Source organism: Sinohyriopsis cumingii, chromosome 4 (assembly GCF_028554795.1).
Source record: "Sinohyriopsis cumingii isolate HCF-2022 chromosome 4, ASM2855479v2, whole genome shotgun sequence".
Lineage (NCBI taxonomy): Eukaryota > Metazoa > Mollusca > Bivalvia > Unionida > Unionidae > Sinohyriopsis > Sinohyriopsis cumingii.
The window spans coordinates 42,738,578-42,763,801 of NC_142964.1; the positions used below are offsets into that span (position 1 = coordinate 42,738,578).

Genomic DNA, 25,224 nt, shown 5'->3' on the forward strand with positions numbered 1-25,224 from the left:
ACATTTAACGGATGTGGAGGAAATTCCTGTCCCCCTCCCCACTGCAACATTTAATATTTTCTTTGTTCATGATATTAATTACTGGTATTATATCAGTTATCGCCTAATGAACTAAAAAGCCCCTATTTTGCTTGCGATTGATGTTTTCATTTGCTGTTGTTGTTATTTTAATTATTCAAAATTTAATTAGGAATTGTCTCATCACATTAACACCAAGGAATATCAGAAAACGTCATATGATAAAACAATTATTTACTTTTGAATTAGGGTGCTACAGAGACTTGTTAATCCCAGCAAATTGACATTCAATGCAGTCTAATTTGGACCATTTTTATCTTGATATTTATTTCTTGTTCTATCATGCAACCATAAATCTCTCATTAAAATATGCAAGAACTTTTACATAACATTTTCCATTGACTATAAAAAGTATTCTCAAATCCACTAAAAAATGTTCTTGACGGCACATTCACTAACCTCACCTACTCAATGAGGATAGCACATGAAGGGATTAATGTTCTACTGACCAAAAAGAAATTCCAAGCATCCACTAGTCCATTTCTTGTCATTTATTCTTTTTAACTGCAATGTGCTGAAATCTTCTCAAACATTCTTGAAAAATTCAAACCAACCGAATTTGGAAATAGGAACAGCTTCCTAATGCCTGAGTTGATATTTTTACAAAATGACATTAAGTAAAGTAAATAAATCCAGTATACCTCCAAAACCCGAGACAATATCCTTGACCTTAAAATATGTCAGAATGCAGACTATCAAGACCTTACAATAAGTCAGAATGCAAACTATCAAAACCTTACAATAAGTCAGAATGCAGACTATCAAGACCTTACAGTAAGTCAGAATGCAGACTATCAAGACCTTACAATAAGTCAGAATGCAGACTATCAAGACCTTACAATATGTCAGAATGCAGACTATCAAGACCTTACAATAAGTCAGAATGCAGACTATCAAGACCTTACAGTAAGTCAGAATGCAGACTATCAAGACCTTACAATAAGTCAGAATGCAGACTATCAAGACCTTACAATAAGTCAGAATGCAGACTCTCAAACTGTTATTGGAATGCGAATATATGCTGTACAAAGTCAGGTCAAATTTAATTTGCAGGTGTATCATTAAGTTCATAAGTTGACTGAACTACAAAAATGAAAAGAAAGACCTTTTGATTTGACCCCATGCTTGATTAGGTCTGATGTTCAGAAACCTTTATAAAGTGCAGATGAATTGGTGGTCAAAAGTATACCATTTTCATCCATAACCAATCACATATTCCAAAAAGTGAAACTACCATGTCAGTACCTCCATTCTTGTAAAAAGAGGTGATAAACAATTGCATTCAGAATCAGCTATATAATAATAATAATAATAATAATAATAATAATAAAGAGGAAGAAACCTACATCAGTTTTGAATCAATGTAAAAGGAAATAGTAATAATATTGGACATGTGGATTAAATGTTTCCTAATCATTACCAGTACATGCCAAAATCGGCTTTCTGCAAATTTTCTAACACTGCATTGTCAGAGAAAAGACTCAAAGTCCTATAGAAGTGTCAATATAGCTTGAGCTATTTAATAATGGACAAGATAAATTTAAGCGATATTGGTAATTTATGAACATATGCTTCCTGTATAAAAACTACAAGTTATTGAAATACAAAATACAACCAGTTAAAATGTAATATCACAGTAAATGATGTCCATGTGTTAATGTGCTTATCATTTGCAATATTTACACCTTTTCCCAAAATAACTGCTGGATTGTTTCACAACTATTTGAAATACTTCTACCTCAATGTTAGTTTTTAGGAAAACCCCATTTTTATTGGCCTGTAATTCTTGCATTCATCAAACAGTATTCTCCACCTTTGCATTGTTTGTATTATACAAGAGAAAGGGTGGGCACATGCAAAATAACTTGTAACTTACATACAGCTAAAGTCAAGATGGTACACACAGACAATACCTTAGTCAATACCTTAGCCAAAATAACTCAAGTGCAGGCAGGCAAATAATATTAATTCATCACTAATTCACACAATATTGGGTCTGTATCAAGTCTGCACTTGAGCATTTGAAAACCACTGAATGGATGTCACTTGCTTGTGTACAGTGTGATACTCTGACAGCACCATTTCAACTTTGGATGTGGTCTATAGCTTTTCATTTTTTGATGTATTGTGAGCATTGAAATGTTATACTTTTCACACCCTATTTATCTAATTAAATGTGAAAAACAAGAATTAATAGGAGACATTGGTCAGTTACTTCCCCCTAATAATGAAGGCAGTGCTTTAGTCAAGTAGGTCCCTTGTAATTTCATTTTACTTTGTGTATGTTCAACTGATACTCATGACTTTCTGAAACGTGCTTGTCGTGTCTCAATAAAAAAGCATATGTTTCCATTAAAAAGGATGGTCAAATTGATTAGTCAGTGTGAATGTAGTGTTTAAATTATTCAAATGACTACTTAAATATCAATATAATAGCTTGCCCAGCATTTTTACGTTTTCTATACTGTGATCATTGAATAACATTTCTTGTATCATGCATTTTGCATCTTGGAATTTCAATGCTCTTTTGTGTGCAAAGTTTTGTAAATAACAGAGCTGTCGATTTATCTTCCTGTCTGCAATATGCTGTACGTATACATACATCACACATGCCAGAAATCGCTTTAAATTATAGATAGTGACATGAGTGATTTGTAATTGCATTCTTCTTGTTTCGCACCACACACCATCACACTGATATTGAAATTTACACCAAGTATGATTTATTATTATTATTATTATTATTATTATTATTATTATTATTATTATTATTATTATTGTTGTTGTTTTGGTGCTACTAATATCCTTTCAGTAGTGAAAGAATAATAATAATAATAATAATAATAATAATAATAATAATAATAATAATAAATAATACCATATTTACAGGCCTATAAGTCGATGCAAAGTATAAGTCGAATTAGCAAAGTTTCCATCCGTCAACCATAGCAGCAGGGAGGGCGAACAGACCTAGGGGATCCGACAAAAAATAAATCTTCCAGAGAAATCTAATCCGGAGAAAGGTTTTATTTATCGAATAGAGGCTTCCTGAAAGAGTTACATCGCTATTGACCCCCAATCCGAAAATAAACATTTTGTTCGAAGATACAGCTGCAGAATGACCTGTTCATGATTTTTTATTTTGCTGATTACATTTTGACGACCGACTGTTGGTAGGCGCCCTCCCTGCTGCTGTCGTGTCTAAATGGAATTTTAAGATTTTAATTTCAAGATACAAAATGAAAATAAAATAACATGGATGTTGGAGAATCACTCAGCTCGAAAATAGCACGAGAGCGACTAAAAGCAATAGAAGAATATCTACCAGTGCAAAAGAAAGTCAAGAAGAAAATACAAGCTGTTAAAAGAGCAAAGGAAGGATTCGCTGAGACAACGCAGGAATTATTTAAGCCAGTGACCAAAGCAACCGAAAAAGCTTTCATACTCGACATAAAAGATCCTGAGGCAGCGAAAGAGGCAGTAAAGGAAGGAATTCTACCTTTGCTGAAAAGAATTGAGAAACAAACTATCACTAAGATTCGTACTGCCGACAAATTTACCGATGATAACGTAACAAGAATAAAAGCGATAGTTAACGTTAACGCTCTTGCTAAATTCGCCTTTGAATCATTTGATGAGCGAAGAAACATGTTAAAACCTGAATATGGTAATAGCGTTCCTGGTCGTGAAAAATGGTATAAATGGGTTTACTATGTTTATCGTAACATTGATAGAATTGATTCTGGTTTCGCTAATTATATTGATAGTATAAAGAGGTTTGGGAAGCCACCTCAATCTGTGTCACGACCTCTACCTGTGCAACCGCCTCAACCTGTGGAACAACTTCAATCTGCAGAGGAACCTGAATTTATACCGCATACACTGTTTAAAAAGACTGTTCTTCAAGAACTCAAAGATGAGACAAAAATGGCCGAGATAGCTAAAAAATACGATGATAGAGATAAATACCTGAAAAAAAACATATTAGAAAAGACTATTCAGAAGCAGAGTGGGTTAGGGATGTATATTTTGCTTCCAAAAGATCAAAGATAGAACCTGAAAATCCAGATTTTTTAAAATTTTACAGAGAATTAAAAGCTCAGATTATACAGGAAGGATCACCCAAAACAACTGAGGTAGAAAAAGAAGAAAAATCACATCAGATATCCCAGAGGACGAATCGAGGATGAGTGGTGAGGTTGCATCTAAATATTTTATTCACAATGTTTTAGCTGATATTAAGAAAGATGACAATGAATTAACGAGATTAGCCGCATATGAATACGAAAACAGGAATAATTATTTGAGAAAAGAATATCACAACGAACGTCTAAATCTTGATGATTGGATTTCTCTGTTATATTTTGCCAGTAAAAATGAAGATGTTAATCTCGAAGATAAAGGATACGATGATTTCAGAGATATAATTCACACCATGATAAAAAATAGGGAAAAAGAAAGATTAAAAAAAGAAGAAGAAAAAAAATCAGGATTTTTTGGATCGTTTTTTGGTAGCGGATATACCATCTGTCCTAATAGCGTTGTTAATGATGTATCTCGGCTTGAGATTCTTTTTGGTGGAAAACGAGCTGGAAATAATTCACATGAGATAGTCAATGAAGCAACCGATATCTGTCGAAGATTGTTTCAAGGAAAAATCTTTGACGTAGCTATTTACCGCGATCTTATTGATGAACTCGTAGACGATCATCACAGTGATTGAATAATTGGATTATAAAATAAAATGATCGTGCATAAGAGTCATCAGAGAGCGATACAGGCTCGTATCATGAATTCAAGGTTACCTGTGTATAAACTCAAATACGGATCGGGGATAGGTGATTCAATCATTAAATTTTTCACTCGAATAGCTCCTAAGGTTGGTCCGTTAGCTAAGCAACTATCGTCGAAAGCCATAGGTGTTGCTCGCGACAAAGTCATAGGTACTGTTGGTACTGCTACCAGTAAAGCATACGACGCTATTAAAGATAGAATACTGCGATTGGTGAGAGGGAAACCAAAGCCAATTGATAAATTGCCTGTTACGGCTGAGATGCCTGGCGACGTCAGTAAGATTATAAATGAAGCAGCTAATCAAACACTAACGTCGCTAGCGTTACAACAACCACAGTAGGAAATAATCAGTACCTCTGCATTTGGAGGACGTCTTCGTTTTAGACGATAAAATATTTTGTTAATAAAATGTTCTCGCGGACATCTAATGAAGCTTTCAAACTGGATGAACCAGCGGAGAGAGACGATTCAGTGAGAGATTATCAGTATTATTCGTACGACGCGATAACACCAAACAGTCCCAGTAGAACTGAATTACAGGTACAAGATACAACAAGGTATTTTCTACCGTGTGAGGCATTTATCGAGGTTGTTGGTAAGATTGTGAAAAACGATGGTACTGATTACGCCGCCGACGTCAAGGTTGGATTAGTCAACAATGGCATTATGGAGCTATTCAAGAGTGCCGCATACATGATGGATGGCAGAGAAATCGAATCAATTAACGACAACGTCGACGTGGCAACCACAATCATAGGCCTAGCGAGATACTCAGATGATTTCACTAGATCGGCTGGTCCTAGCATGATGTTTACCAAGGATAATTCAGATGCTGCTGATATTAATCCATTTAGACTTGTGCAATTTAAGCTTGATACTGCTGCTGATGCGGTAGCAGGAGTAACGATAGATAAAGCAACCGCGGTCTTTTCGGTGGCTTATGATTCTAATGCAAAGTATAATCTTGGATTTACCGCTCGTACAGCTATGTTATCAGGTGACAGTAAAAGATTTTCATGTGCTATCCCGTTGTCACACATCTTTGGATTCTGCAGAGACTTTAGAAAGGTCATATTTGGAGCTAAACACACGGTTGTCTTTTATCGAAAAGGCGACAGCAACGATGCTATCTGGAGGACGGGACCTGACAACGGCAAGGTTGTATTAGAAAAACTAACTCTGTGGATGCCTTCGATGACACCATCGATAGAAGAAGAGAGAAATTTGTTATTGTTTATGAATCAAGGTGGTAAATCAGTGATGTCGTGGCTGACGACGTACACAGATAGCATCCAGAATAACATCAAGGGCAATTTTACCTGGCATATAGCATCTCAGCAAGGTGTATCTGCACCAAGACATATCTTTGTGGCTCTTCAACAAGCTGGTCGAGTAGGTGATCAAACTAAAACTCATATGATTTTTGATCATTTTAATGTCAGCGATGTATCACTGAGGATAAACGGACATCAAGAGCCAATTGAAGAGATTCGGCTAAATTACGCAGATGGTTTAGTAGCACGTGGTTATCATCGTTTATGGAGCTATATGGGTCGAGATCAAAATATTGATACTGGATTGCAAATATCTCAGCTAGATTTCAGAAATTTCTATCCGATCTATTATTTTTCACTGGAACATATAGATTTGATAAAACAATCTGTCGTTGATATTCATTTTAAAGCCAGAGTCGGTCCACTCAATGCAGCTCAACCTAATGTAGTTACTCAATACAGAGCCATTGCTGTTATACTCAGCGATAGAACCATGATCCTCGAGGGTATCGAAGGCAGAAGGAGGATCATCTATGCTCCTGGAGAAAAAATGTGATTTAAATCAATCGTAGATTTTATAAATGTCGTACGAACATGTCAGTGTGACTCTGACTCAGGGTCAGATAAAAAAGCTACAATCGGGATTAGCGAAAGAATGTGGAACAAAATTAACGCTGAAACATAATCAGATTCAAGGTGGTCCAAATAAAATATCAATAACAAAAACACAACAAAAGCATTTTGATAAAGCTAAATCATCTAACACCGGAGTACAAATTGCATTATCTCCAGCTGCTATAAAGAATATGGTTAAGGTAGGTGGACTTTTCCCATTATTATTCGCGTTACCAGCATTGATTGCAGCAAAGGCAGCTGCGTTACCCGCATTAGCCGCCGCGGCCGCACCAGCTATCGCAAAGGCTGTAGCACTGGGTGCTGCTGGTGCTGTGGGTTCGAAGGTCATTGATAAAGTCGCCGGCGGCAAATACAATAAAAAAAAGGACGAGGACTCCGATTACCAGGGACACCACCATGGTACTACGGGAAAGGGATTCCTCTGCCAGGAACTCCCGCGGTGTGGTACAGAAGATAACACAGATGTCGAATTACGATCTAATTAATGCTGTTAAAAAGCAAAAAATAAAATTTTTCAGAGGAGTGTTTATGCAAGATCAATTACCAGCTCGTCCAAATAAATACGAAACAGGGATTATAAATCTCGACAACAGTGCCGGACCTGGTACTCATTGGATAGCGTACGCGATAAATCCGCGTGAGATTATCTATGCTGACTCATACGGGTTAGCCCCACCTGTAGAGTTTTTAAAATATGTAGCTCAGCTAAATACTCCAACGTGGTACTCTACGCTACCAACACAAACACTAGCCGATCCTCCGATTTGTGGTGATGAAGCAATCAATATTTTATCAGCGATATCTAAGTCACAAAAAACGTATCATAAAACAGTACACGAGTATACATCAAATAAATTAGATCAGCAACAAAGAGTATAATTGTTGACATCTACGGTAGATCTCTGTTAACAAGAACAATAAGAAAAATACTGGAGAGAGAAAAATTTGATACCGGTGATTTATCAAGATACGCTACGAAGGACGACGTTAACAATATTTTATCGCTGGCGGAATCAGATCCTGGTGAGGTTGCTGTTTTTCAGAATGAATATGGAAAACTAAAAACTACCAACGTAAAGATAGGTGATATAATCAAACGAAACGAATACGACGCTCACATAGCTGATTTTAACGTTGTTAAAGAAGACACCAGGAAAAATGCTAACGCCATCGGGAGAAATCGCGGAGATATCGAGCTTATATCCGTTCAAATGATTCAAAAGGCTGGATTGGATGAAACAGATAAAATCAATAGAAAACTCGCTGTCATTAATACCTCTGTTGATGGTAAAATTGATTTTAACACGATTCCATCAGCGATGAAGGATTCATTCATCAATCTAACGCCTGTTATTGCATCAGGAGTACTCATCTAGGAACATGCAAAAAATATATCTTTTAAATACACATCACCTGTTACCGGCGCATACAGAATAAATATTTTTTTCCTCAGAGAGATTCAGAATCAACTGCGATAAATATAAATGGCGTCATGGTACAGACAGATTTCTCGGCGTGCTAAATATTTTGTTAAATAAAGATGTCGAAGAGATATTTAGATTCGAACCCGCTGTTGCTGATAAAGAAAAATATGTACCACCAACAGTGCCAGTACCCATATGGTGGTGTATAGAATTCATCGCTGAGGTACCTTCTTCATTTAGTTTTTGATAGATAGGTATAATGGAATACAGATACAGTCAAGCTCGTGCATGGCAGATGTCGCTGAAGAGTATCATCGACGTCTATCAGGTAAAAATAAAAAAAATATCAACGCAGATTGGTTATCATTGATGTTGCTGTTTATTCTGTCTCGGCGGTCATAACCGGCGCTGAAATAATCCTATCTGCGTTAACGATGATAGCCCCTGTTGTTATCACGGTTATTGTTTCGACAACCACCACGTTAGCTGGTATATTCGGTATCATAACAAAAAAGATATCTTCGTGTACCAACACGAAATTAACCACGTACAAAGATAAACTAAACACAGCAACAGCAGCATACTCCAAACTATCTTTGTTGTTATCAGAGAGTCTCAACGACGGCGTTATATCCGACGCAGAATACGCGTTGATATCTAAGATTTACAATTAAGCGATTAAAGATATCAATATAAATAATGACCGAGTTACTGCAACAGATTGCAACGAACACGACGGTGACAAGAACAACGATGATCTCAGCTAGCTCAACTAAACCTGAATTCAGTATCATTTTTCCTACTCCTATCTCTATCGACGAGATAGCACTGGCTCAGTTACGCGTTTATTACAGTTGGCCAAATATCAGATCAAAATCATTTGGTGGACTGCATTCAAATAATTCCTTTGTTTTTGCTTATAAAAACAAAGACGATGGTACTCCTGATTGGAATGTGGTTGGATTACCAGCGGGTAGTTACCAGATCGATCAGATTAATGATGAGCTGATACACAGAATAAAAAATATAACAGGATCCGATCCAGGAATAAAGATAACTGTACACGAACCAACATCAAAATCGATTATTGAAATAAGCTCGAATTATCAGGTAGATATCTACGCAAGTTCAATAAGGACCGTATTAGGTTGGCCTGAGATCAAACCACCAGAACAACCGATACCGCCAGAGCCTAAAAAATCTGATTTTATCACGAGTGGAAAAATATTTATTTCCGATCAGTATGAAACCGAACCACTCCATACGTACAGAAAATATGGATCATATGGTAAAAGCAACCCAAATTACATAAATGCGATACGAGAATACAAGACAAATCGAAGCGGATGGAAAACTAAATTTGAATTTAATGAAAATAATCCATCCTGGAGATTTTCTGTTGATATTATCCAAAATAATGCTTGGGTAGGAACTGAATCTGTAGAATTTTCACAAATACCTGAATTACTTAAAGGTATTAATAAGGATTATGAAGAAAAAATGCAAGAACCAAAAAACTATTTTCAAGAGTGTATTTATGATGTATCAACCTCATATGATAAAATTGTTGAGATCATAAGAATATTGGAATATTACATGTACGATATTGAGAGTATCAATTATTTTCTGGTTCAGGCATTAATTAATGAAAAATCAAATAATAAACAAACATTTTTAACCGCATATTCGCTAACTGAGGCCGATTTGTCAAATTACAAATTTCCAGGATACAACGTAGATGAATTGAGAAAATCTCTCACTAAAACCATCGATGAGATGTTTTCCCAATTACACGCGGCATGGAGAAAAAAATCACTGCTACAACCATCATCTATTCTTAAACGCGACAATGCCGAGGATGGTACCGGCAGGCATCTATCACCTGAGATAGTCAATATAACCACCACCATCGCGGTCAATCTTAATTGTGATATCATCGAAAACAGCTACATCGCTGATGCATCCGTCTCTAATCAGGCGAAACAAGGATTTGTTTTGTATTCATTTTCACCAAAGGATCCACCCGGATTTTTGCTGGTGCAAGAACCAATCAATCCTGTTTATCTTAGGTGTCATAATAGGATGTTACAGCATGTAAATTTTTCACTGACTGATCAATCTGGACATCTACTCGATAAACGCGGAGAAACGTTGAGTATAAATCTGTTAATAAAATCATAAAAAATAAAAAATATTTTTTATAATCTGTAGATTTTTTTTTGTAAATTCAGTGAAATTTGACTGTTTTGATCGATTTTTTTGACTGTTTTGGTCGAGTTTTTGACTGTTTTGCTCAGGATGAGTTACCCAACATGGTCATTTCTCTAATTGATTTCAATTAGAAGAGACACAGGAGTCAATAAAAACAAGTAAAAATCAACCAAAATCAACCAAAAACAAGCAAAATCAACTCAGAAAACAGTCAAAAAACAGGCAAAATAGTCAAAAATCAATGGTTTGTATTGGCCCTTGTATCATCTCTAATTGAAATCAATTAAAGAATCGGGTATCCTACTCAACCAAACTGATGAGTGAAATCGACCAAAACAGTAAAAAAATCGACCAAAATGGCCATTTTTTCGTCCAAAATAACCCAAATTCACTGAAAATAACAGAAAAAATAAAATATTTACAGAAAAAAATAAAATATTTACAGAAAATAAAATATTTATTGATTTTCAATATCTATCAATCTCCGCAGTTGTCGTGCACGTGTATCTATTGTCTTTTTTGACTCGTACTCATCAGATAACGATGATCGAATCTTTTCAACGACACGTGCTAACGGAGCAAAATCACCTATGCCAGCTTCATCAATATTAATGAGCGATTTGTACATCGCAGATTGTATTTGTTTATGAGTCTGTATTCGGACGACAGAGTATATCTATTTTCTTGTTTATGTTGCATGATGGTATCAAAATCTGATACGATCTTATCAGAATCTAGATCATCTGATAATTGTATCTCTTTGATTTTTAATGCCTCAATAGATTTTATTATTTCATCGATAGTTTCTTGATTCATATTTATAATGATTTTACTTATCTAATATGAGAGGAAAGTAAGAAAATTTGATCCAGCTACCGAATTTATATGAGAAGGTTGATTTTTGTATTCCTTCTGCAACAAACCGTACTGAAGCTACATTAATTCCAAAATTTTTTGCGGCCGAACGCATAGATTGAAAATATAATTCCTCGTTTGTTTCTGTGTTAATTTATTTAACAGCTTTAGAAACTTTGTATCCACCTACGTCGCCTTTCTGTAAATTTTCACTCTGAGTAATAGCCTGAAAATTTTCAATGGAATTATTTAGTTTGTCTCCGTCAATATGATCAATTACTAATCCATGTCCGATTGGTCCGTAAAAAAACATTCATAAACGAATCGATGATTATAATAATGTTGTGTTTTACCAATATTAAAACGAAGATAACCAGTATTATTAACGTTGCCAACCTTATTTTTTGTTTTGCAACGTCTGACTGTACCATCAGCTGATGCTTCATAGCTATCAATCATCAGATGTTTCATGAATATGGTATTCATTATATAATATTCCATTTGTCTAAATCAAAGTTTGTCTGAGAACCTACTCAAATAATCCTCCTCACACTTGATAGCGATATTACTATTGGGTGATTTTTTATCGTAGTGTCTTTTTAACTCTTTGTATCTTTTTCCGCCGCATCCTGCACATATTCTAGTTTTCCTCGTATTCCAATGCTACATCTGATACATCTCGTAGGACCAACTCCACCTCGCTTTATATAAGCTAAATGTATTCCGCAGTATTCTTTTCTACACGATCTGCCGCAACAAGTAAACGAACCAACCATGAGCCATTTGCAATTGTTCATATTTATTTAAAGATATACTTGTTTAAAATATAACAAAATCATTGTTGATCTCGACGAAGCAGAATATATCATTGCTGAGCTAGATCAGGCTAAGAAAGAATTTTACGATGATGGAGCAGCTCATGTATGGTCGACGTGGAAAGCAGCTGATATTGATAATACGATGAACGATACAAGAGCTAAAAAAATAATTAACTCACTCAACAACGACAAATATATATTCAGAATAAAATTTATTATAAATAACGAGAACGACGTTTGGATTACTCGTGATAAACGCGATCCAGTGATAAACGGAAAAAAATCTGTCACGGTGAGTAATAATTCCAAGCCAGGATTATTGACAGGAATAGATAAACCGTATTACGTACGAGCTTATCCTGTAGCGGCCGTTGTTTATGGCATTTACAGACTGAATAAACCTGTTGCTGAGGATCTTGCTAAAATGAAAATGTCAGTGAAGATAAACTGTGTAGCTGAACGAGTGATAGAACATTTTACCAACATAAAACGCGGAAACGGCCTAACAGATTTAAGAAAAGAATAAATAAATGACTGGGCGGAGTCAGTTGCTGATGGTGCATCAATAAGCGACGTTGCTGTGTTATCAGCGAAATTGAAATTCCCTATAACGGTGAAAACGATATCGGGTGAGATATTATACTCATCCGCGTATAAATCCAAAGGATCTCCTATCGAGATAATTGATCACAATTCACATGCTTGGAGTAACGCAGTAACCGTTTTCCCTCGGAATCGTGTCATTAAATTCTATTCTACCACAGAAAATTCTGTGGGGAATATGTTCGATTTTATTTACGAGGTGAGTAAATCAGATCCTGTATCTGTTTGGTTATTTTCTAGTGATGATCAATATGATCAGTTTGTCAGACCTAATGGGGATATGTATCGAAGTGAAAAATTACACGATTCTATGACGGAGATAGCAGAAAAATACTCAGTGAATGAAGAATTATTGGTAAATTGTTTCACGATTCCGTCTGTTGTTGTTCATGCAGCAAGGGAGAAAAATTCATGGAAACCAACCAGAAAAGATTTTCTTAAGGATATCCAACAGAGTTGCGTTGAGTATGGTCATTTTGGATTATGGAACACAAAATATAATTTTATTGATATGATTTCGTTTGATATGATAGCGTGTTATCCAGATAGTTTCTTAGGGATGGGAGAATGTAACAAATATTTCACTCAGTTTGGTCATCCGTGTGATGAAATGACCAGGATATCAATTAATGGTCTGTTACCAGATTTACCCCTGACAGGATTCGCTAAGGTTATGTCATTCAAGTTTGCTTCAGGATTACATAAAATATGCTGCGTTTGGTTTGGAAGATATCTATCAGAACAACGTTGGGTTCCAATAGTTTTAATGAGATATATGCTAGATTCTGCTATGTTAACATCGCTGACGGTCAGCGAGGCGATTATTTCGTATCAGAAACAATCTGACGTCTGGCTACCAACTGAACATGATGACGCAAAGGATTTAGGTAGAAAAATAATCGGCAAATTCACTCAGGGTGGTGCTTATGATCATCAGAGACGTAATTGTAGATTGATCATGGATGAGGCTGAGTTAGATTTTGTAATCGCTAATACCGCTGAGAGAGGAATATTTTGTACCAGAGAAGATATTTATGTTGCGGATGGAACAAAACTCGGTACCGTGGTCAATTATCTTGAGGGAGAATCACCTCAGCATGTTCATCTAAGATCCTCGATGTTAGCTTATGCTAGTATAAATCTTTTATCGATGATAAATAAATTTCCTGATACCGCGGTTAGAATAGTACAGGTTCTTTTTATATTGATAAAAAATACCTACCGGAGTTAGAAAAACTAATCGGAGACGGATCATGGGGTACGTGGCGAGTAAAGGACGAATATATTCTACATTATTGCGAAGACGCTGACGTAACTGATGAAGAAAAATATTATTCAGATAACGTATCAGAAACATCGACAGCACCATCTGTTTATGATCCTGCTGCGAGATACAAGATGGTCTACATAAACGGATCGGGAGGATCAGGAAAAACAACCAGAATGATAGAATTATTCAAGAACTCCGATATGATTGTGTTAACACCAACACATCGATTAGCGCGGGAGATGAAACAACGAGGAGTAAATTCATGTACGTATCATAGTTTTTTCAAGTACAACGGTGGTGCGTGGAGTCCGTCTAGGATGGGAGAAAAATATGTGAATAAAAAAATGATATGGGATGAGATTTGTACAGTATTTGCTGGTACATTGAAAATGTTTCTAGAGTGGTTATTAACAAAAAATACTGCTGTAATCATGTGTGGTGATCATGGTCAACCAAATCCTATTGATGGTGAATCTCCTCACGAATGGTTGAAAAATTTCGTGGACTATTACGAGGAGGTCGATACTGATTATAGATCGCTAGATGGTAGATTGAGTGAATTTAAGAAACTAATACGATTAAAATCAAATAGGATTCAGTGTGATGTAATGAGAGAGGTAATTCCGGAAACATCAATGAAGGATTTCTTATCAATATGGACGCCAAATGATCTGATAGTTGCCAGCAGAAAAATAATCAGGGATGTTCTTCAACAAAAATTATTTAAGATACATCAGGAAAAATTCCCTCTGATGCCTGTCGCACTGTGTTATAGACCAATCGATACCAGATTAAAAAATATTGACGTCGATATACCAGGACGAGCTAAAAAGAATCTTGTGTTAAATGATATTGGTTTTGTTGATATCTGTTTCGTTAATGATATGCTAGGTGCGGAGAAATCACCGTGGACGTTAGGATACGCTATGACTATTCATTCTTCACAGGGATTAACTATCTCAGATTGTCAGGTTTGGAATATAGATGATAACATAGAATGGTCTAATCTGGTATATTTAGCTGTATCTAGAGTAAGAAAAATATCTCAGGTAGAATCACCTTAGATAGATCGATTATCAGCGACGAAACAAACGAATACGTGATTTTAAAAAAATTATTCAGCAATAAACAAACTGATAAAAAAATAATCACGAATTCGATCTGGATGTAGATTTCATTTTATCATTGAAAGAAAAACAGGGTAACCATTGTTCAGGTTGTAATTGTATTATGACTTGGATGTATCAAAAGAACGATTCAAGACAATTCACCGTGGACAGAATAAACAATAATCTAGGACATAACAGAAAAAATGTTACTCTAGCCTGTTTAGAGTGCAACAGACGCGGCATAGATTATCTGAGTGACTGAGGTGGTAATTGAGTATCAGCCGGTATTACTTGTAATTCTTCTCGTGTAAAACCACGTTGAGGAGCGAAAACATCGAGTGTGTAGATAGCTGGTCTACCTGATGATCTTGTTACAGATACTATCTTTTTCTGCCTCCCTCAGCCTCACCGTGTTTATATAAATATCTAACGATGACATCGCCGAGGACCAGTCGAATTGCAAAATCTTTTCTACGGATCGGTATAAATTTTTTTTGTATAGCTATTGCTGGTTTCATATTTATCGCTCTTGTTATCTCGTTATTTATTGCTGATATAACACTCGGTAACCTGACGATCCAGTCGCTGGATCGTTTATCCTGAATGAATTCTCTTGCATACTGATAACCAAATAGTTTTTCAGCTAGTGTTTTGTTAAATCGCTCAGCAATAGCCTGATCGTTATGGATGTTGACTTTACCGCGTCTTATTCTACATTCTTTATGTTCATCAAATGAGTAACATCACCAAGGAATTCTCTCCCAGGATCAACCTGAAGCAATCTCGGCCACGTTAATGGACCTCGTTGATATATTTTCTCAAATGCATTAGCTACCTCAGTCGCTGTTTTCGTTATTAACGGCTCAGCTTCTTTGTATCTGCTAGCGATATCTACCACGGTTAATACGTATTTGTAGGTTTTATCGTTAATGGTATCGTGTGGTAGAAACATTATATCAGCCTGATGAACCTCATTTGGAACGCTAACATCAAAATGTGCGTATTCTATTCGTTTGGGTGGTGGTAGATAAATCTGCCAGATAACCTGTTTAGATAACCACGTAGCAGCTACTGATGGTTTTACCTTAGCAGCCTTCGCTAGTTTCTTGATCGCTGATTTACCTTTCCAGAATCCAACAGGAGAATAATAAATCTGTTCCATATAACTAATTGCCACCAAAAACTAATTTACCTTTCATAGCTGCATCAATTACCCAGCTAGCTAATTTTTCTTTGATGGTCTTATTTTTTATCGAATAGCATGAAGCAATTTGATGTCAGCTAGATGCCGTTGTTGTAGATCTTTGCTTCAATATTCAAGATCATGAATATAGCACGCCCTATCAATTGCGTTTACAGGATCCTCGCCAGGATTCGGTTGATCTTGATCATTTAATCTGATATCGAGTCTGGTACCTGGTCCGCAGTAGTTATATCCTGGTAGGTGTTTTTCTCCTGGATATTTGGACCAAAAGAATCCCGGTAATGATGATAATCCTGAGGTAATATCACCTCCGTATTTTCTTCTTTTTTTTAAACGGTTTTTACTTTAATCGGTTTTTCGCCCGATGAAGAGAATCTAAATTTCTTTGTGCCGCATATTTCGCATTTACCAGTGACGGCTGTTCTATTATTTTTTGTAACGACAGTCGCTACATCCACAGTTGGTGTTCGTGTTCTACACCTCACACAATATAAATCCATGATATAATTATACCATGAATGTAATTGATTTTTCGGCTACGAAGAAATCTGTTTCGGTGAAGCATCATGCTGCGCTACCTAATTCGATTAGAATGATCATCATAGGACCATCAGAATCAAGTAAAACGCAATTATTGTTGAATCTGATTATGAGGTGGTTAAAATGGGACAAATTGTATTTGGTTACACCATCCGTAGATGATCAACGATGCTATCAGGTATTGAAAGAGTTTAATGAGAACGCAGCGTTGTTGAATAACGGTGAGAATATAATTGATTTTATCACTGATATTGAAGAAGCGTCATCGGTTGATGCTCTAGATGGTTCGATAAATAATTTGGTGGTATACGACGACGTCATGCTAGATAAACAAACGAACACTGCTAGAATCTTTTCACATGGACGTCATAAAAATACTGACGTCATTTATGTAACTCAGAGATATACACAAATACCTAAGGTAATCAGAGATAATTGTAACATGCTAGCGATCTTTAACGGTGTAGATACACATACTCTGAGAAACATTCATCAGACTTGGTGTAGCGGCGACATGGATATAAATAAATTTAAAAATTTCTTTGGGCGAGCTCAATCTACACCGTATGGATTTGTTACAGTCAATGTATGTGATCCACAAACCAGATATCGAGTCAGCCTAGATAGAATCTTTTAACGGAAAATCTTAAAATTCCATTTAGACACTACAGCAGCAGGGAGGGCGTCTATCTCAGGTCGGTCGACAAAATGTAATCAGAGATCAATAAAAAATCATGAACAGGTTATTCTGCAGCTATACCTTCGAACGAAATGTTTATTTTCGGATTGTGGGTCAATAGCGATGTAACTCTTTCAGGAAGCCTCTATTCGGTAAATAAAACCTTTCCTCCGGATTAGATTTCTCTGGAAGATTTATTTTTTGTCGGATCCCCTAGGTCTGTTCGCCCTCCCTGCTGCTCAACCATACATAAGTTGATGCCGCGTAAAACACAAGGCCAGATCAATACCTTGGATTTTATTTTTCACTTCGTTCCACACAGCATTGCAAATTTAATCCTATCTATAACTCAGTAATCTTTCCAGTCAGGATCATTAAATGTAACGAAAAGTAACTAATTTGTTACACAATGAAGTATTTGAAATGTATTATGTCTTTAAAGCTACATATAATGACACTGACCCAAAAATTTATACAGTTACAGATAGGATAAATTTCGTGATGCTGTGTGGGATTAAATTATAATAACTTCCGCTGCCATGAATATTAAAAGTATTAATGTATGCCATTTCAGATTACCAGCAATTTTGAAATCCCATCATTAATACTAATATGCTTTTTCAGTTTTGTTTTTTCTGGTGGAGGGAGAGATATAGAGAGAAGGATGCATATGTATTCCATCACTTTTCTTCTTGCACATCGTGATCAAAATAAAATATGGTCAGATATATGTGAGAGAGTTTAGCCCTGTGTTTTTTATTTTTTACCATACTGCCCAATGTTGCTGAAGCTTTTATCAAAGAGAGAAAACATTAATAGATGAAATGGTAGATGCAAACTATGAAAATACATACCATACTCCTTCAGGGTTTAAACATTCACAATAGTTATATCCTTATAGCCTCCATTAGGTTAAATTGCAAGAACGACCATTTTGCATGCTAATTTTCTTTGCAACTATAATAACCTCTCCATTCCCAACAAATAAGATTTTGTTCAAGGTGCATGTATTAAATCCTGCTGCACTATGCTTCATGTTGTGTATCCACACATTCTGACGTTTTTTATTTATAGGAAAGATATGTCCACCCTTTTGCAAACAGTTTGGCCTGACACGTCATTTCAGGCATGAATTAACACCTTTTCTTATTCAAGTGTCAAATGTTTACTGCATAACAACAGACCCACGATGTGAGCTAAATCAAAGCATTCCTGACAAGGGACCTACTTGCCTGCAGTGACATCTAAAATTATTGAATGGGAAGACAACCAACCAATTTCCTTCATTGGCTGCTTAATTTTTCATGAGAATGAGAGAAAGAGTGCATTACTTCGAAGCTAAATAATGCACTCTAAAAGCTTGCACTTTTAAATATTTAAGAAATAAAAGCAAAGTATTGCTAAATATTGAGAAAATGTATTGAAATAAAGAAGTTGATTTACGGGGCTGATTTGTTAAAATACACAAGACATAAATGTAAGAGAGCAATCTATGTCCAAAATTGTTCAGGTGTTTACAGTACAAATCATTTGTTTGATTAAATTGTGCAATTTCATCTAAAATACTTGATTAACTCATTAACCAATGCCACCACTATAACTCGTCATACTTGACCATCCTGAGTGCCACAATAACATGGTGCAGTTTACCTAGCTTGTTCCCCGAGTGCCGAGTCTGAGTAGCAAGTAGTAAGCCTGTATCCCGCAGGACGAGTTAAATCGACACAAACCATTGGTTGATTTCAAGCCATTTCGAATTATGCAGGCATTTCAACCAATACAATTTTTGCTTATATAGAAAGAGTGAACATTGCTGAACAAAGGTAAAAAAATTACTTTGGAAGTGACAAAAATAGTGGAAATATTTAGATTAGAAAATGATGAAAATTACGAGAATCAGCCGCTGGGAGTAGACTTTTACTTAACAGACTCTGACAGAGTATTCACATGAGGTTAAGTCTGCAAGAGAGATGACAAGTGGAATTTCTGTGTACATAAAATGGTATGAATTTCATGTGTTGATAGTGTTAATTACACCTCTCCCTCGATAACTCATGCACAACGAGGTCCACAAACATAGACTGCACTATAAGCGACGTGCGAGTTACCTCCAAAAATTTAAAAATATATCACTTTGACATTGAGAAAATGGGGGGGGGGACATTAGGGAAGTTAGCCATTGTCTGAATCCTCATTTTACAATCACATCGATAATAATTTTTAATAATGCGCTTTTTCTAATGAAGTTGTTTGTTATTCTGTTTAAATAACATAAATTTTCAAAACGTCCAACATATTAAAGATCTTTCCAACTGGTTTCAACAACCATCATGTGTACGCGAAAAAATCTGTGTACTACGTCACTGATTTTTGTTCTCTTGAGCCTGGTTCCCATAGTGGTGTTTAATATTATCCTGGGAGTTCAAACAGCAGAGAAATAGACTAACTGTTGATACACCACCAAACAAAATTCCTTTCTTTGAAAAAAAACAAGCGACATCTATTTCTTGAGACAATCATGTACATCGAAACTCAACTTTTTTATTGTTCAATTTATACAATATTGATGTCGTGATTTTATTGTTAGTAATAACGAAACTTATCATCCTATGCTTAAGGATATCTCTAACTGCCAGTTCAAGAACTCTCTGAAACTGGCTTGCCCACAATGGTCTATATCTGTGAAATCAAGCATTCATTTCACTTGGCTGTCTTGTTATCTTTGATTACAGTTATGAAAGAGTCGGTTGATTTAAGATAGTTTATGTTACATACACAACAACATTTATAAGTGTTTGATTGATCAGATTAAACGAGTTCACCTGACATATGACCGGGGCTGCTAGATTTTAAGTTTGTCGGATTTTCGTTACCTTTAACTTTCCATTTATTCCACCTCCTTTATTTGATTCAAAAGACATAATTAATGTGATAATACAAAGGAGGCCAGCTTTCAATTCAGTGCAACAATACAACAATACTTCTGGAAGTCAGTTATAAAAATACAGTCGGCACTTAATTAGGTTCTCAGAGAAACACTTGCATAGCTGTTAAGGTAGATTGACACATTTTACGTTTAATTACAAGAGGACACATTGCGTTTATGAGATCACACTTAAAAGGAACAAAAAGACAGAACTAAAACACAAATTTCAATTGATAAAATAATTTTTTAATTTGTATTTTTTTATATTAAAGTACTGACTCCACTCAGCATGAGTGACATTTTCATTGACTGAAATTTCCTTACATATTGTTAATTGTGGTGTACTAGAAATGTTATTTGGAAAGAAAATGTAAAAAATTGTATGAACTATTTTTAAATTTGATATTTCATTGTGTTAACTGAACATTCCAGGACCTATCTATCATTTTCAACCTCAAAACGAGAGATAAATCAAAGTTTCCGTTACTAATTTTGATTGCAATTTTTTTCAAGTTCAACAAATAGGGATCAATTTTTGGGTATTTACTGGTTTAAAAAATATGACCCATGCCTGACCCCACTTTATAAGAAGTTTCACAAGTTATCAGGGCGCAAGTTATCTAGGGAGTGGTGTATTCAGTCTGAATGTATAATGGATTTTATGGATTATTCATGGCAAGAGAAACAAATTGTTACTAAAATCATTTATTTTATCTTTATGCATGAGTTTTATTTCTGCATGTAGCATGATATTTATACAATTTTGTACGCAATTTAATTCAGAACTGCTGTGCCAAATTTTAGCTTAATTAAAGGAACATTTATTGCAAGTAGCTCCATTTGTAAAAACTATGCAAGCCAAGTACTCACAGTAAGTCTCAGGGATACAGGCACTGGTAAGGTTAACACTGCTCCAGGTGATCTCTCTGCACGTATGATGTAGGGGAATACCTAGCTGTTTTGGCTCAGGGGTTAATGAGTTAAGATAACTGTTGATTCAAATATAATTGAAAACAACAAATCCATCTGCAAAGTTTCCTCATAGAAATGAAACAAAGTACTTGATTCTTTCATAAACAAATGTTTCCAAACTAATATATGCTTCTTCCCTAAACATTATCATCCAATTAATGCAAAGTAACTTTGATTCAGCATTGTATATGGCTGCCATCTAGTGTCATCAATTAACAATCTGGAATTGTAAAGGTGGGCGCAGCAAAGCTAACAACATTGCACTACAACAAGGCTATTTCCAAAAGGAAATGGGATTTTTGATTGGCCATATTAAAAAATATATGCATAACGTAACACAAGTTTGTTGACTACCGCATCACACTTCTGGTGATTGTGAGACTACAGATAGCTCTCAACCACTATGTTTGAACAAAAGCCCACACTATTTGCCCATCAAACACTATGTTGATTTGAAAAATACCTACTAATTACTGCAGTTTGGGGGAAAGGTTCCAAACTTATTCTCACTAGCTGTCACCTAATGATACCTATTGTGGGAACGTGACTTGCTAACCATCCAGAAGACTCATACTTGACTAGTTACCAACCTAATGATATTACCTGCCAATTCTGACTCGATATCAATGAAGGTTACATGTGACATGTGGGTTAGGAATGAGTTGCCGGTGTATATGTTAAATAAAGATTTCCCCTAATCAGATGCAACAAAAAGAGGATTTTACAAAGATATAATAACATGAAGTAATCAATGAAAATCACACTTTAAATATATCAGGTATATTTCCTTAAAACATTCAATAAAGTGGTTGATCTAACTGATATGGTCAAAACATTCAATAAACTTGCTTTTTAATCTTTGAAACTACATCTGAATTGTTAAGCAATGGGTTTTACAAGCTTCAAATGACCATATGAGGTTGACTGTAACACTTCGGGTCCACGATTTTCATCAAATAGTTCTCACGTGTATTTAACACATTAAAATGTATTCATCTGTAAATAATTATTTCTTTCTAAAGTTTATTCTGTCACTTATTTAAAGGCAGTGCAGTTCACGGATATAAGTACAAGATGGTGTGTCAAAAGAATCAACCAGAATTAGGCAAATTACTCTTCTGTACTACATTCAGGATCACCATCATGTCACGTCAAGCAAATTATTCAATATAAATTATGCAATTAACTTCATAAGATTTTCAAAATCGATCACTTCCATTTAGGCATTATAGGATTGTGCAAAAACTACTCACATCCAACAATGAAGATAAGACAACCTTAGTGCCCCAATCAGCATTGGCAACTTTACATTTTTGCAAAAGCATATGTTAGCACAATTTATGAAGAATTTTACTTAGTCCAAATTACAATGAAGACAAATATTAGAACTTAGAAAGTCAATACAACAATACAAAGTAATGGGGCGAAGTGTTTGGAACTCTTAACATAAATACATGTCCACCAAGTTGCCTGGATTAGGGAAAATATTCAAAATTGGATAGTAGAGACACTTACTTGACAGCAATGGAGTAGAGAGAATCATGCATAGCTATAGTATTAATGCACTAAAATTAGCATATTTACCATATTCCTTCACTTCAAAGAAAGCACTGGTTTCTGTCTCTAGCTGAGAAAAAAAAAATGCACAGCATATTTACTGTACATATTTTCACTGCCAAACCACTTGCCCTGACCCCAAATACCACCCCAAATACACTTACCCTACATGGCTTTATGCCTTTGAAATAGCATGAATAAATGACATTATCATACAGGCTAGAAAATTTTAATTCATACTCTATGGAGATTTGAACCCAGGTCTAAATATAAATGGTACCTATTGCCTTACCTGTACACAACAACCCCTATACCATCTCAGCTATGTACACATCACCAAACAATGATGCCAAAAAGTCTCTGGTGTAGGCATTCATTCATAACAGATACACCTGTTTGTCAACTTAGTAATTAATTTTCATCTAAATGCAGTCATTCCAGATTCCTAAGACAGAAATCAAGAGATATAGAATTAATTTTATGAAATTACAAATATGCATCAAACAGAACAGAAAATGCTATCTCTGGGTTCTACAAGAAAATGGTTGATAATATTAACAGAATTTTAAAATATGATTACATAACATTATCATACAAGTTAGAGAATTTTCATTAATCCTATACAAATTCCAACCTGGGTCCATGGGTAAGCAGCACCTATCATCTTTGATGAATGTACCAATCCCTATACCATCTTGACCATGCACATATCACCAAACGACAAAAGATAAGTCTACAAAGTTGGTGGTATGATCATTTGTGTGTAACAGACACATCAGATAAACTTGCATGTCGACTTAGCAATTCTCATATAAGTACAGTCATTATGGATTCCTAAGACAGAAATCTGGTATATAGAATAAAGAAAATTACCTGGGTTTAAATCTCCAGTCAGTCAGGACAGTTTCTATATGTATCAGCTACTGTGTAATTTCATGCTTAATGTTTCAAAATGAACATTAACTGCTGAATGAAATTATCACAATACCACACACCTTAGAACTATAATTATATTAGTTTGTAAGAAAACAAAAATGGACCAAGAAATGTATTTGATGTTAAGTTCTCAAAGTTGTGTAGAACCGAACTCTAGTGTTTAACTTCAATTTACAAAAAGTGCAATGGTCTCGATGCACATCCAGACTTTGCTCTTTCATTTCTAACAATTGGAACAAGTGTATTTATTCAAGCTATATTCCATCCTGTATGTCTCTCTTTGTCTCCTGCCTACAACCCCATCACACACCTTAACATAATCCCACTCCCAGTCTACAACCCCAACCCACACCTTAGCATAACCCCACTCCCAACTTAGAACCCCACCCCACACCTTAGAAAACCCACACTCCCAGCATACAACCCCACCCACACCTTAGCGTAACTCCACTCCCAGCCTACAACCCCACACCTTAGCATAACCCCAATTCCAGCCTAAAACCCCACCCCACACCTTAGCATAGCCCCACTCCCAGCCTACAACCCCACCCACCTTAGCATAACCCCAATCCAAGCCTACAACCCAACCCACACCTTAGCATAACCCCACTCCCAGCCTACAACCCCACCCCACAGCATAACTCCACTCCTAGCCTACAACCCCACCCGACAGCATCACCACTCCCAGCCTACAACCCCACCCCACACCTTAGCATAACCCGACTCCCAGCTTACAACCCCACCCCACACCTTTGCATAATAGATTAGAATTTTCAATGACTTGAATTATAGCAGGTCCAAATGGCTAGTAGTCAATGTCGTGCTTCAATGTTTCAAAATAAACTGCTGAATGAAAATATTTTGCCTTGTCACAAAATAAACACTTTAAAACAAAGAAGACATTTGTTACATATATTTGATTTAATTTATATTTGCTTTAAGTTCTATTTGATTTGATTTGATTGTTTGTGGGTTTTCGAATCTTTTTTTGTCTTTACATGTCAATGTAATGTAATTTTGTTAACTATTTGATATTTTCCAGAAAATTCAGTTTGACCTGAGTTTTCCTTAGATACCTAAGAATAGAAACACTGTAAATTTGTAATTGCACCAAATTCATGTATACTGTATTCAAGGCTATTCTGTCAGTGTCTGTTCATGCCTTAAACCAAACTGATTTGTATGAAAAATATTTCTTTGTCATTTTTTGTGAATCTATGTTCAAGCACCAGCCAAGAAGTGACATTTTTACTCTGAAAGTCAATGGATACACTTATTAACAATGGTCAGCAGGGATTGTATTGAGCTTCAATATTATGTTTTAGTACTGATTTATCA

The 25,224-nt window shown here is 35.6% G+C and overlaps 1 protein-coding gene across 1 annotated transcript in view; it reads right to left on the reverse strand.

Annotated features, from left to right (window-relative positions):
- LOC149801054 (complement C3-like) overlaps positions 1–25,224 on the reverse strand; it is a 351,345-nt gene that overhangs the window by 255,542 nt on the left and 70,579 nt on the right. The window contains exon 6 of the mRNA XM_089955088.1: positions 22,978–23,020. Coding sequence (XP_089811214.1) covers positions 22,978–23,020 — 43 coding nt within the window. The remainder of the gene's footprint in view (positions 1–22,977; positions 23,021–25,224) is intronic.